Here is a 15,511-nt window from a genome sequence, read left to right as displayed (position 1 = left end):
CATTTTAATTATGAGAACTGTCTAACGCATTATTAAAACTTAGAAGGATAGTGGTGAACCATCAGCTTCACGGAAGAAATGTGGTCAGAAAAAAATCCTGAATGATCGTGATCGGAGATCACTAAAACACTTGGTTAAGTCACATTGACAGTAGAACTCATGGCTATTTTTAATAGTGAATGTAAGAGCATTTCCACATGCACAGTGCGACGAGAACTTACAGGATTTGGAATAAACAGCTGTGTGGCCACAAGAATGCCACTTGTTAGTGAGGCTAATCAGAAAAAAATAACTTCAATTTGCGATGAAGCATAAAGATTGGACTGTGGAGCAGTGGAAAAAGGTCATGTGGTCTGATGAGTCCAGATTTACCCTATTCCAAAGCGATGGACACGTCAGGGTAAGAAGGGAAGCGCATGAAGCGATGCACCCGTCATGCATAGTGCCCACTGTACAAGCCTCTGGAGGCAGTTTTATGATCTGGGGTTGCTTCATTTGGTCAGGTCTAGGCTCAGCAACGTTATGCAGCAATAAAATGAAGTCAGCTGGCTACCTGAATGTACTGAAAGACCAGGTTATCCCATCAATGGATTTTTTCTTCCCTGATGGCACGGGCATATTCTAGGATGAAAATGCCAAGATTTATCAGGCTCAAATTGTGAAAAAGTTGTTCAGGAAGCATGAGGAATCATTTTCACACATGTATTGGCCACCACAGAGCTCTGACCTTAACCCCATTGAAAGTCTTTGGGATGTGCTGGAGAAGACTTTATGGAGTGGTTCGACTCTCCCGTCATCAATATAAGATCTCTGCCAAAAATGAATGCAGCTCTGGATGGAAATAAATGTTGTGACGTTGCATAAGGTTGTCGAAACAATGCCACGATGAATTTGAGCCGTAATCAAATATATTAGAGTGTGCAATTTTTTTTTTTTTTTTTTTGGCCAGGCAGTTGCATCACAAATTGTTCCATCTGCTTATGATGATATATACAGCATTTTATCAGAAACTATCCCACACGTAAAACAATACCATGAAAGTTTAAGTTAACCGTTTTATTTGTCAAATTCACAACAAAGCATATTGCAGTACTTCCAGACAATGAAATGTACCATAAATTACCAGCACAGTCTTTCCAGAAGAGTGGAATCTGGGGGGAGGACCTACTCCCTAAATATTAATGGCCAATTAAATGTTCAATAAGCACAAATGGGCGTTACATACTTTTGGCCATGTAGTGTACAGTATTTTTTTCTTGATGTTTGCCTTTGCATTCTCTGTGACTGAGCTGAAATACAATACTTCAATAAGTTATCAGCTGAAAAACATGCTGGAAATGCAGAAAGCATTTGATGTAGCTGATGCAAGATTGTCTTTCATATCAACCAGCTGAATCGTGTAATAACCAAACAACTAGCCTTAACCAAGCAACTAAACCACACTATCACACAAAAAAGGAAAAATTGCTCTCAGACAAGTCAAAGAGAGCAAAATTAGCCTACACTATAGATAGATAGATAATTTATTTGTCCTCAAATAGGAGATTTGTTTCCACCATGGGTGCGTAGAAAGCATAAACACAACAACACCATACATATTAATCATCAAATCAATCACAAACATAGAGCAAAAACAAAAAACAAAAAAACAAACAAAAACAAGATCATACAATGAGTGACAAAGCATAAGATGGCATCACAATGGCTGATTACCTATGTGTTTAAAGCTCGTATAGCCATAAGAACAAAACTCCTACCATAGCTGGCCTTTCTGCACATGGGTAGTCTATACCTATGGCCAGAAGGAAGGAGGATGAAATACTGATAAAGCGGATGGTCTGGATCATTAAAAATTTTATGTGCCTTCCGGAGCGTATAGGAAATGACAGTCCGATAATTTAGGGGTAAGAATACCAATAATGTTTCTCGCTAAATTTGTTATCTTTAAGAGTTTGTTCTTATTAGTAACTGTTAGCATATGAAAGAAACAAATGGCACCATACATAAGAACTGGCTCAATAATACTTCAGTACAGAAGAAGAAGAAGACTAGGCTGAACAGACAGATGTTTAAGTTTATGAATAACTGTAAGTCTCTGTTGACAGCACTTGTAAATACCTAGAGTGTGCTGACTGAAGTTGAGATGTTTATCCAATGTAATGCCAAGATATCTGAAATGCTCCACCCTTTCAACCATCTCTCCGTTAATGGTAATACTGGAAGGATGGATCAATGTTTTGGAAGAGCTAAAAACCAGTTCCTTAGTCTTTGAGATATTAAGGTGGAGAAAGATATCATCACACCATGTACTAAAATATGCTATAGAGCGTTGATAGTCCAAAAAAGATTCATTGGCCTTTTTAAACAGTGCAAGAATGGCAGTATCATCTGCATATTTAAAGTAATGAGTGGTGGCAACTGGACTCTGACAGTCATTTGTATAGAGAATATAAAGAAATGGGCTAAGTACACACCCCTGAGGGGCACCAGTGTTGAAAACAATAATGGGCGATAATGCATTGTCCACCTTTACCACTTGTGGTCTATTAGAAAGGAAATTATAAATCCAATATACTAGTGGTGATGGAACTTGCAGACACTGTAGTTTCTTGATTACCTGATGATGCTGAATTGAATTAAAAGCAGAGCTAAAGTCAATAAAAAGAAGTCTGGCATAATTTCCAGGGATATCCAGGTGTTGAAGTAGACAGTGCAAGAGACAAGCCATTGCATCCTCTGTACCTCTCTTCCACTTACATGCAAATACACTATGTTTCTCATCCTTAGGAATCTCCCTATGTGATGCTGAAGAAGAACCATGAAAAGCTAGAGGGAAATGAAAAGTATGAGGGTTACTGTGTGGAGCTGGCTGCAGAGATTGCCAAGCATGTGGGCTATTCCTACAGGCTAGAGATCGTGGGTGATGGAAAGTACGGAGCAAGAGACTCAGAGACAAAGATGTGGAATGGAATGGTTGGAGAACTGGTGTATGGTGTAAGTAGCTTGTGCCTGTGAATGTTATCAAGTTCTGTATGGTTAGGATATGTTTGTTAAGTAGTAGTTAGTGTAGTTTTAATTTTAAATTTTTTATATTTAACGTATTCCGTTCACATGATCTATAGCATACATTGATGGTCACTTTGCCTTAAGACTGCATTTTCTCTATTCCTACTGTAGCGGTATATGTAACATTGACACAAATCTTTTCTGAAATAAATAAATAAAATTAAAAAAGTGCTGTCAAATTGGACAAGAAACAGGACAGTGTTCAAACCTCAAAACCTCAAGATTGGACAAAAGTTTATCATTACTTCTCAAGGAGCTTTTCCTCACCATCAGATCATGTTAGTGCACTGTGGATAATGTGTCACTGACTTCCTGCCAATTTGTCAACAAAGCAAAGAACCCTATCACTTAGCCAATGAAGGCCAATTAGCAAGATAACATTTACAAGAGCAAAACAGAGGGGTATCTGAGGATGACTTTTGCAGACACCCTGAATAATTTCTTATTCAGAGCATTTTTTACCCCGAGGCTGCAGTATTTTTGGCTTTGTAATGCTAAGCAGTGTCAGATATAGTATGTCTTCATTGGGTTAAATGTGAAAACTCCAACTCACTGTTGTCAAGCGGTGTTCTTTAAACTTTTCTCTCCTTCTTGAAGAAAATATGATGTTATTATGAAGCATATACAGTGATACTGTGTGAGGGATTCTCAGGAGAATCATGTCAGTTAGGCTCTTGAACATGCAACATTGAGTAGAACTGACTCTGTAATGATTCGTAATATTGGAAGTTATTTATATGTTTTGCTGTTGCTAAAACAATGGATAAAGTTTCTTTTTTTTCTCAAATTCAGTTTGCACTAGATTTCTAATTCCAGTGTGTTTGGAAGACCTGCAGAGAAAGAGCCTTATTGTTGTTGTTGCAAATTAGCTCAAAAGGGGAACATATATATATATATATATATATATATATATATATATATATATATAATCATACCGCATTATGACTAATCATAAATATTTAAATCAGTCAAAAAGGGATATATATATATATATATATATATATATATATATATATATATATATATATATATATATAGATAGATACTTAATTACAATGGGTTATAATTAATTATAAATATATACAGATCATCTTTCAGAATTAATTTTAGCAGAATTAATTCTAAATCGACCGATCTGTTCGTCCACCGAACCGACAGTATGATCTTCTATCAACACTTAAGAATGATTATTCTTCTGGCCAAGAAGAATAACGTTCTTGTTCTATATAGTACTAACAGTTCAAAAGCATGTAGCAAAATCAACATTTAAGTGACTTTGATGTGTGAGCCGCAAACACAGAAACAATCAAGCGTGGATATAATGAGTTTAATAAATGAAAAACAACGGGTAAATACAACTAAACTTAAGCAAAGAATACATATACAGAATACCGAAAAGTAAAGAAAGAGAGAGAGAAGAGCAAAGAATGGCAAGATTTACAATCAGTTGACTACAACCTTTGAGAACCATATCACCTTAAAATCAAAATCACCTTAAAAGAAAGGGGTCAAAGCTTAATGACGCATCTAAATATTTATAAAACTAAAAGACTTAGAGATGTTTCTGTTTAGCATCTGCAAAGGCAACTAATGTGACAAAGGGTCTTTTAGTGACCATTATCTTGTAGACTGTTGGAGCCGGGCTAGTGATTTAGTGTGAAGAAGTGGAAAGGGGGAGATTTTATGACCAGATGAGCAGATCGAGCATCTTGATAATGTCCAAATGCTACATTGTGTGCAAACTAAATCACAAGGCTTTCTATAGAATATTTTGTATGTTTGATTATTCATCACTTTCAGAGAATTTTTTGAGAACAAGTTCTTGAGAACAAGTTTAAGAGAACCGTTTTGTGTTGATTTATAACGTATGCCTTACTGTCAACAAAATAAATCACACTGAACACTCCGTCTTTGGTTAATGATGTAAATCCTGTTGTCTTGCAGAAAGCAGATGTAGCTGTGGCTCCCCTCACTATCACTTTGGTCAGAGAGGAGGTGATTGACTTCTCCAAGCCCTTCATGAGCTTAGGCATCTCCATCATGATCAAGAAGCCCACCAAGTCCAAGCCAGGGGTATTTTCCTTCCTGGACCCACTGGCCTATGAGATCTGGATGTGCATTGTGTTTGCTTACATTGGTGTGAGTGTGGTGCTATTCTTAGTGAGCCGCTTCAGTCCGTATGAGTGGCACACAGATGATGAAGAGGAGGGAGAACAGCAAAGCCAGAATCAGAACCAGTCGCCATCACCAGAACCCAACCAGTCTCCCAACCAGCATGGTCAGAATCAGAATCAGCGAGAAGAGAAGCAGGAGAAGCAACCAGAGCACAGCAATGAGTTTGGGATCTTCAACAGCCTGTGGTTTTCCCTGGGAGCCTTCATGCAGCAAGGATGTGATATTTCACCAAGGTAGGTGGCAGTGCTCATCATTACTATCAAATTATTATAATTTTTTTAATCCACATCTTACTCCACACTGTCACAAACAACATCTCTGAAAGAAAAAAACTGTACAATAAAGATAATCTTTTAAATCGTCTGCTGCATTGCATAATTTATGTGTAAAACCTGTGCGAACATGTTTATGCAGAAATCATGATTCATATATAAGTTTGGAAATGCATTTTTTCATTTATTACATGTGTTAAGCCAAATGTTTTTATTACTAAATTTTAAAATTAAGCGACCCTTCAATAAGGCCTCTTCCACACATATTTTAAACTAATATGTTTTCAGTGTCCTGTCACCATTCACTTTCCAAAGTAAGCGGTTATGGAGAGCATTTTCAAGTCTCCGTTTTAGGTGGAGGAAAACGACATTCCAGTGTGGATGAGAAGCGTAAACGTAGCAAACTCCATGTGTTTTCAAACAAAAACAAATCATTGTGGACATGGCCTAAGTCTTATTTCAGAGTATTAAAAACGATGTGCATATACATATTACATATACACAGTACATATATTGTATATAAATAATATTATGTGTATATATATACATATATTTAAAATACAGCATATTTACAGTACATATATTTTCTATATGCCAATGGTAAATTCATGAGCTAACTAAGCTATAACTTTAATTCTGCCTTTATTTTGCATTTTTAGATGAGATCGTCTTCTACACATCAAAATGTAAAAAATAATAAAAATAAAAATATTAAGAATGCTAACACTATGTAACACAATTTTTGTTCCTGGGTAGTAAGTGTTATTTCCTAATTGCTTATGCCTCAAAAGTATAGAAAATGGCTATTATTCCCCACAAACTTTGCTTTTGTGACCAGGACAGTGATATTTTAAAATGTACCTATTTCCAGGTAAATCTTTACCTAAGTCAGTAAAAAACAACATATGAATTCAAATTAGCATGTATTTATACTAAATTAATACAAAAATAACTACAAAAGATTTAGTAGTGAGTTGTTTTTCGAGATTTACGATTATACTGTAAATCACTTTCACGAATCAGCCCCCAAATGTAGTCTCCCATCATGTTCTCGTTATACTGTCCTTGGTAGTGGCGTTCAAAGTCCACTTTATCCTGATGGAAGCGCTCGCCTTGCTCCTCCGGGTATGCTCCCATGTTCTCCTTGAATTTATCAAGATGAGCATCAAGGATATGGACTTTTAGGGACATCCTACAGCCCATTGTGCCGTAGTTCTTCACCAGAGTCTCAACCAGCTCCACATAGTTTTTGCCCTTGTGATTGCCCAGGAAGCCCCGAACCACTGCGACAAAGTTGTTCCAAGCCGCTTTCACCTTACTAGTGAGCTTCTTGGGGAATTTATTGCACTCCAGTATCTTCTGGTGGTAGTGTTCCTTGGTGTCCCTGCTGTCCTAAAGGCAAAGATAGCAGGGAAACTTGGTAAAACCGCCTTTGGAGACCCATTAGGAATGCCACCATTTTGAAGTCTCCAATGACCTCCCAGCCGTACTCATCATACTTCAAGGCGTCCAGCAAGGTCTTGATGCTCTTGTGATCCTCTTTGAGGTGCACCGATTGAGCCAGGGGAAGAGAAGGGTACGCCCCAGTGTCGCGAGGTGGATGCATGAATTGTTGCTCTCATGCCCTATCTGAATGCACACAGGAGATCAGTGGTCAGTGAGCATTTTCACTAATAATACAGTACATTCGATTTCGGTTTGTTTCTCACCAAACCTTTCATAACAATCATAAGTCTCATGGAATCATTTATTAGACTTCTGAATTATACTTTTGTTTTCAGGTAGAGGTTGTCACCATAAACTGCCACTGAATGGCATCACTGGGCACAAAATGTTTTCACAGAAAGAAAGAAAGTCATATAGAGTTATAACAACACGGGCGAGAAAACAATGTCTGAATTTTCATTTTTGGGTGAACTATACTTTAATGTTGCCTCAGACTATATTGAGAAGAACAGAGCACAAATACACTATAGGTAAAGCGTGGAAGATAATGATGGATTTTTGAGTCTTCAGCAGAGACAGCAATATAAAAAGAATGTAGTAGCAGAAAAGCCAAAGCAAGAGAAATGTCAGCATTATAAGCCAATAGGAACTCCTGCATAGAATTAATAGATTAATCCCAGACATCAGAAATATCCACCTGTTTACTGTGAGTCCAGGGATCAGGGGTGCAATATGTCCAAAGAATATTGACAGTTAGATTCGGTCTCAGAGGGCTTTAAGATGATTAAGACAAGAAATTGAATGTTGGAATTACAAGCTTAAAGGTAGGCAAACACTGGCAGCCCGTAGTCTGTAGCTGACAAAAGCAGCTGATTTGGCACACGTAATGGAAAGAAGAATTGGAGCAAATTCATGAGTAAAAGTAATTGTCACAGGGTTCTGATAACAGACTGTAAAATGGATCTCATGGATCTATGCAAACAGATGAAAATGTTGGTTTTTCTATTCCTTTTACCTCACAAATCTTTGTCAAGGTCTTTGATTTGCAGAAGTTCCAAATCCATCCCTGTTTGTGTTTGCAGAAAAGGTCCTGCAGCTCTACATTCCTTGACTTTTCCACTCTAAGCACATTATGCGATGCTGTCCTGTCTCTTCAACTGAACTGACACTTGTTCACACAATTTTTTAGTTACCATTAGTCATGAGGGTAGTGTAACCATAGGTTAGGCTAGTGCTAACACCCCTGATATGGTCCTCTACCCTCATTATGTGCAGATTGGCTTTGAGCCTCTGGATGTGCTGGCGCCTCAGCTAGTGTTTGACATTTTGGTTGGACATGCATATCCTTGGCTTGAGGGAAGGAACCAACATGCACAAATAAGATTATACCGCCAGAGAGCTTTCCATGACAGATGTGATTGTCTCCGCCAGAGCACTCAGCCTGGCATAGCGTTCATCCATGCTAATCATTACAATCATTAGAAATAAACACATTTTTTTTTACAAATAAAATCATTACAAACACCCTTGATCTGCTTTCTTCAGTATTTTGTGAACAAGAGTAATCTTGCCTCATCTAACCTGATCTCTGCTGACATACTGTAAACAGCTTAAACCTGCCTAAGCTGGTTTGCTGTTCTTAGCTGGTCTTTGGGCCATTCTCAGCTGTTCAGACTGGAAGAATAGCTGGCTGACCAGCTAAACCAGCTGAGCACCAGCTTGGCCAGCCTGGGATCAGCTAGGCCAGCCAAAGACTAGCTAGACCAGCGTAAACAAGCTAAGACCAACACACCATTTTAGGCTGGTTAAAGCAGTTTTTTTGTTGTTGTTTTTGTTGTTTAGCAGTCAGGAGTTATTTTTTCATGGTTATACTGTCTTAGATTGGACTAAAATGGTGCTGAATCAGCTTCTTTTTACCTAAGGGCTTCAGAGAGTGATAGGGAAAATCATCCTGACAGGGTCTCACTCTTTCAGTGTGTTTTCTCTCAGTTGGTTACTCTGCATTTCAAATGTGTGAGCGAAGACAGACTGTGGATGTAGCATCAGGTCTTAGAGTGGTGTTTTACTTTGACCTAGATTTGCATTTCCTGAAGGAAATGCAGCAGCAAAATAACAGTGTTAAAGTTTCAGGTATGCCTAGGATTTAGGCATTAGTTCTGTCTAAATGAAATACTGGTAAATATTGGTAAATGAAAGACAACAAACCCAAACAAAGTGTTTGATAAATATTACAGTACCATATTGCAAGCGGTGTAATAAGATGTGTCCTCATGGCAATGAGGCAGCGAAGGTCTATGGCTTGTTTCACACAACAGCATGTAAGATTGTCCCACAATAAAACCATCTAACAAGAAGTAAGTCATGGCTCATGGCTGTAATGTAAACTAAAGGCTACTGACTGTTTTTAAGGGGCGTTTCCTTCAGTATGTCCCACCCAAATGTTTCAATCGGAAATACGTCAACACATGAAAGAAAACTGCTCGCCAAGCGATTTTATGGGGTTTATAGTACTCTTGAGATTTGAAATTAGGGTGCTCGTTTGGACTGTGAGGGTATTTGTAAAACACTTCAGACACCACTGTTTTAAAAAAAAAAAAAAAGTTGTTTGGCATGAGTGTTTTGGTAATGAGGATTGTGTGGGCCAGAACGAAGACACCAGGCTACTACAGTATTTATCTCTGACAGCAAACTGTTTTGTCCACGACAAATGTCAGAGCTGCCACTCAGAGCTCTGACTGTTCACATTGTTATTTACCATTGCTCATCTGTGCCAGTGCTTCATATAAACTCTTTGGGGCTAATTCACTAAATAGTTTTTTACCAGCAATTTTAGCACAGCACACCGCTATTTTGCTGCATTTTGTGCCTGCTTAAATTGGAATATATATCCTTTCTATGTAAATTTGACTTATCATAGATTTCACTTTATTAACAAAACTTAGCACTATTTGCCTGGCACAACAGTGTCCGCCCACTTTTTCAGCAGTCTTTGTTCCGGAAGTGTTTTTCCCATAAGGATTTCATAAAATTCTTCATAAAAGAGTTCAAAGCCATAAACCAAACCAATCAGCTCTGAGGTAAATGATAACTTTACAAACTTTCATTTGAACCAGAGAGGTATTTGAGTATTGGACAGAAAGACAAAGGTATAAGACTGTGTACTCAAGGCCCCAGCACACTAACAGAGAAGTTCTTCTTCGTTCTTCATTCAGAGGTAAAAAGAAGTTCGAAACAGCTAAGCAACGACGTACTGTTTGCGGACATTCAGACACCAGTCACGCTGCTGGAGGAGGCATTTTAGAGGTACATTTAAATATGAGGATGCGCAAGACTGCATGTAAAACATCAACTAATGTGACACTGAAATGTGTTATCAGTAACTACGTTTCCATCCAAAGATTTTTTGTGGAAAAAGCACAAATATAAAGCTGATGGAAATGCAAATTATCACTAAAATTTCACAAGCGTCGACGTAATATTTTTCCGTTTAACTCTAGCGCATAAACTCTATGTCAATACATCAAATGTCGTGAAAATAGAAAATACGTCCTTGAAAGCCAATTTATTGTACGTGATTATGGATTGATCTGAACGGCATAAAGATCCGATCAATGCAAACATGACACTTCCAGGAGTGCCAACACAAATATCTCGTATCATACACATCGACAAGTGCACGGAGAACAAATTAATGGCCACTGTTTGTGATTAATTTAATCGCGGTAGCCATCCGATTATTTATTAAAGTTATTTTTTCACACCATTCAAAATAATAGACGGCAGTCATAGAATTAGCCCACAATACAAAAAACATCATTTCTGTGCACAAAGGTGTTTTAAATTAAAAATAAATATGCAATACTAGGAGAATAGCTTCAGTGTGCTTTTTTGGAACACTAACATAGCCCAATGCTATAAAAATATTGTTTAGCTTACTTTTGAAAAAATGCCGGCAAAATTCCCTGTATTAAAATAAATAAATTACCAAATGAAAAAAGCATTAAATAAAATAATTAATTACCAATTATAAAAATTAAAAATTAAATAAAAAATTATATTTGTATATTAAACAAAAAAAATCGCATGACATGGTCTTGGAAAATGTCTCTAAGCTATCAATCATACAGATGTAGGTAAGTTTGCACCAGCTCGCTAATAACTCTGCATGCTGATGTGTTCATGTTGACTGATCTTGACTGACTGAATGGGAATTAGCTGTCGGCCTCAAAGTAGGTAGAGCTTCAAGTCACACCTACCAATGACGTGGACCAATGACAGTAAGATGTTTAGCAGCTGGTAAGAAGTTTTCCTAAAAGTTCGCCCACGCTAGCTGTTACGAACCACCGAAACGAACTCAAAAACACCACTTTGGCCAGATTTTGTTCTAAATTATATCACGCCTGTTTGTTCTTCAATTTCGTTGGAAGTATGCAGGGGCCTTTAATGTCTTTCATGAGAGAAGGAACTACAATCACATGAAGCATTGCAAATGATGCAAATGAATTAAAAAATTATGGAAAATATTAAACTATTGATTTAAAGTCGTTGATTATAAGTATAAAAACAACATATTTTTTTTATTTTATTGTCATGGAAGTTGCATGGCTTGTTTGGCTGCAACTCTCTGATTGGTGGATCTTTCAGGATTCATGGGTATTTCTTCACCAGGAATTCCGCTATTATACAGGATTTTTTTATTTTATTATTAAGTTAAAATAATGCGGACTGATGGATTCAACAGAATACAAGAGCTCACAGTCAATCTGTCTTTAAAGGTTTATAAATTATTATTAAAAATTAATTCACTTATGACGAAAATGAATGGGATTTTTACTTCCAGAACCAGACTGTTGCACTCTACTACTCGGTAGTCTGCTGCATGTTCCACAATCTAGCACTCAAAACCGACTCGCAAGGTCTGGAATTGTACTGTGCAAATTGCATTCAGCACTAGTTTTGTGGGAGTATTTGTGCCATTACCTGATTTGCATAATTCCTTTAGTGCATCAGATGCTAATCTAATGCAAACAGCATGTGCAAAATCAGTGTGAGTAATTCATTTATAGTGAATTACCCCCTTTCTCTCTCTGTTACTTCAGCTAGCCTCTCTGATTTTTTATTGGTTTCTGATGAGACGCTTATGAATAGATTTCATTCATTCATTATTTCATTCATTATTAACCCTCTTTGATGTCTCTCAAGATAGATAGCAAAAAGAAGAGCTACTGGAAGCACACAGGCAATCAAAGCAATTAAAGTGAAGTCATGAGGAGATGGCACAAATGATTAGCAAGCCGCAAACCTGAGCAGAGAGTTACTGAAGCACAGCAGCTTGACATGGCTCTGATGGGATATAAATTAATAATTCAACATACAGCATTGGCTGCTCCTGTTGTAGTGGATCACCCATTGCACACTGTTTACTGTGCATTAGAGTTGGGGTACTCGAGTTTGGACTCGGACTCGAGTCTGAGTCACAAGTCCAATTTTAATGGACTTGGACTTGTCACGGACTCGGATGCATTTTTACTCAGACTTGACTCAGACTCGAGCCTTTGGGACTCAGGATTTTTTTCAGAGACCAGCCGAGTCCATGACATTTGAGATGCAATAAAAAATAAAAATAAATAACAAAACAGAAACTAATGGACACATCTCTGTCTGCATGAAGCTCTATTTGCCCCGAAGTCGTTGACGTAGCCAGAGTTGTTTCACTGTTTAAGCAAACACACGCACACACACGTACGCACATGCAGAGGCACACTCATCAGTCAACCAATATGCTTGAATGTTACTACAGAGACTACTGTATAACATCGACTACCGAGGTGGCTGGCACGACGAAAACATAAAGACGGGTATGTATTCAATGCAATAGAAACTAAACAAGGCAGATCACTCAACACGGGACCTGACAACTGGTAAAATTGCGTGTGGCGTTTGTGCAGCCAAGAAGGTGCTCGCATTGCGGTTTCATCATGGTTAGAACTTCACTGAGTCAAGTCACCCATATCATGTCTCTCACAGTTTACTAAAAACAGCATATCGAAATAAAATTTGTATTAATATTGAATATTAAGTCTTTTTCGGTGTAATGTATCTACACATGTAGGCTTCTGTAGTCTCTTGTGGTCCATGCAGTGTTGTCAGCTTGAACTGGTGCATAATAGCTTGATGAATTAACTGTGCAACTTTTTAAATAGTCGGGAAAAAAACAAAACATTATTGCTAAAGCAGACAGCAACTCTACACAGATAAACAGCACCTATTTATTATTGATTGACTATTTTCAAAGCATTGACGAGCTGCTTTAAATACATTCTTTTACAGCATTTTTCCACCATTTACAAAATTCAACCATGCACAACAAATATTAGGATATTTTGGCAGTGAAATGTTTTGTTTATATTTTAATTATAGACTATAAAATAAATGTATTATTCGATGACAGAGTTTGTGTATGAAGCTAAACTTCACGCCCCCTATCACCAAAGTAACTCCATTCAATTCCCCTAAATAATGTTTTTGGGGGAGCTCATCCTCTCCAGGTTCTGGTGGTCAATTCCCTGCCGCAGTCAGCAGTAGTGACCACGGAAGTTGCATTTCCCCCTTATGCTGTAAATTATGGCGGGAACCCCAGGCCACAACCTGTGCCCATGCCTGCCACAGTTAACGAGCCAGTGCCCATGCCTGTCATGGTTAACGAGCCAGTGCCCATGTCTGCCACGGTTAAAGAGCCAGTGCCCATGCCTGCCACGGTTAACGAGTCAGTGCCCATGCCTGCCATGGTTAACAAGCCAGAGGCAGTGCCTGTAGCCTCGACCGTCCCCGTAACTATGCTCCCTGCTGGCCGGAAAAAGAAGAGAAGGAAAAGGACTCCTCCTCCCCAGTCTCTGCCCATGCTCACGGCCACGGAGGTCGTTCCCCAGTCTCTGCCCATGCTCACGACCACAGAGGTCATTCTCCAGTCTCTGCCCATACTCACGACCATGGAGGTCGTTCCCCAGTCTCTACCCGAGCTCTCGACCACGGAGGTCGACCCCCAGTCTCAGCCTGTACTCTCTTCCACAGCTCTCAGCCCTGAGCCTTCCACGGCTCTCAGCCCCGAGCCTTCCACAGCCTCTTCCCTCGAGCCTCTCATGGCTCCGCCTTCCACGGCTCCACCTTCCATGGCTTTGCCCCCCGAGCCTCTCACGGCTCTGCCCCCAGAGTCTTCCACGGCTCCACCTCCCACAGCTCCGCCCTTAGAGCCTTCCATGGCTCCTTCGTCTAGCCTCTCCTAGCTCAGCCCTTCAGACTGTTCCTCGGCTCCTCCCGCTTCCCCAGAGTCTCCTCCTCCAGCAGTTCCACCTCCTGACCCAGTCCCTGCCCTGTGGCTGCCCACTGACCCAGTCCCTGCCCTGTGGCCTCCTCCCAGGCCTCCTCAAATCAAATCAAATCAAATCAAATCACTTTATTGTCACACAGCCATATACACAAGTGCAATGGTGTGTGAAATTCTTGGGTGCAGTTCCGATCAACATAGCAGTTGTGACAGTGATGAGACATAGGTGAGACAAATACCAATTTACAATAACATCAAATTAACACAGCACAATTTAAATGTCTGATATACACATAATTACACACAACAGTATACAAATAATAACATACACTGTACAGTATACAATACGCACAATATAGATACACATTATTCAATAAAAATAAAAAATATATAAAAAAGTATATATAGTAGTATATATAGTTGTTAAGAGAGAATATAATATAATAATAATATAATTTATGACAGTCCGGTGTGAGATATAAGAGTAAGAGTAGTAATAATAATAAAGTGCAGTGTTGATGTATTTTGATCGTGGGAGATCAAGAGTTCAAAAGTCTGATTGCTTGGGGGAAGAAGCTGTCATGGAGACGGCTGGTGCGGGTCCTGATGCTGCGATACCGCCTGCCTGATGGTAGCAGTGAGAACAGCCCATGGCTCAGGTGGCTGGAGTCTCTGATGATCCTCCGAGCTTTTTTCACACACTGCCTGGTATATATTTCCTGGAGGGAGGGAAGCTCACCTCCGATGATGTGTCTGGCAGTTCGTACCACCCTTTGCAGTGCTTTGCGGTTGTTGGCGGTGCTATTGCCGTACCAGGCAGAGATGCAGCCAGTCAGGATGCTCTCTACAGTGCAGGTGTAGAACCGTGTGAGGATGTGGCGGTTCATTCCAAACTTCCTCAGCCGTCTCAGGAAGAAGAGGCGCTGATGAGCCTTCTTCACAACGACTTCAGTGTGGATGGACCATGTGAGTTCCTCAGTGATGTGGACACCCAGGAACTTGAAGCTGCTGACTCTCTCCACTGGTGCTCCATTGATGGTGATGGGACTGTGTTCTCTATCTCTTCTCCTGAAGTCCACCACAAGCTCCTTTGTCTTACTGACATTGAGGGAGAGGTTGTGCTCCTGACACCAGTGTGTCAGAGTGTGCACCTCCTTTCATCATTGTCAGTGATCAGACCTACCACCGTCGTGTCATCAGCAAACTTAATGATGGCATTGGAGCTATG

General features: G+C 39.3%; 1 protein-coding gene across 3 annotated transcripts in view; it reads left to right on the top strand.

Annotated features, from left to right (window-relative positions):
- The window catches only part of LOC127428608 (glutamate receptor 1-like), a 126,394-nt gene that overhangs the window by 64,490 nt on the left and 46,393 nt on the right, over positions 1 to 15,511 (top strand). For all 3 annotated transcript variants that reach the window (XR_007895117.1, XM_051677047.1, XM_051677048.1), the window contains exons 10-11: positions 2,788 to 2,994; positions 5,011 to 5,474. Coding sequence is in view for 2 of the 3 variants with exons in the window: in XM_051677047.1 (XP_051533007.1) it covers positions 2,788 to 2,994; positions 5,011 to 5,474 (671 nt within the window). In the remaining variant the exon portion in view is untranslated. The remainder of the gene's footprint in view (positions 1 to 2,787; positions 2,995 to 5,010; positions 5,475 to 15,511) is intronic.

The sequence above is a fragment of the Myxocyprinus asiaticus genome, chromosome 38, assembly GCF_019703515.2.
Source record: "Myxocyprinus asiaticus isolate MX2 ecotype Aquarium Trade chromosome 38, UBuf_Myxa_2, whole genome shotgun sequence".
Taxonomy (NCBI): domain Eukaryota; kingdom Metazoa; phylum Chordata; class Actinopteri; order Cypriniformes; family Catostomidae; genus Myxocyprinus; species Myxocyprinus asiaticus.
This window is presented reverse-complemented; position numbering and strand designations above follow the sequence as displayed.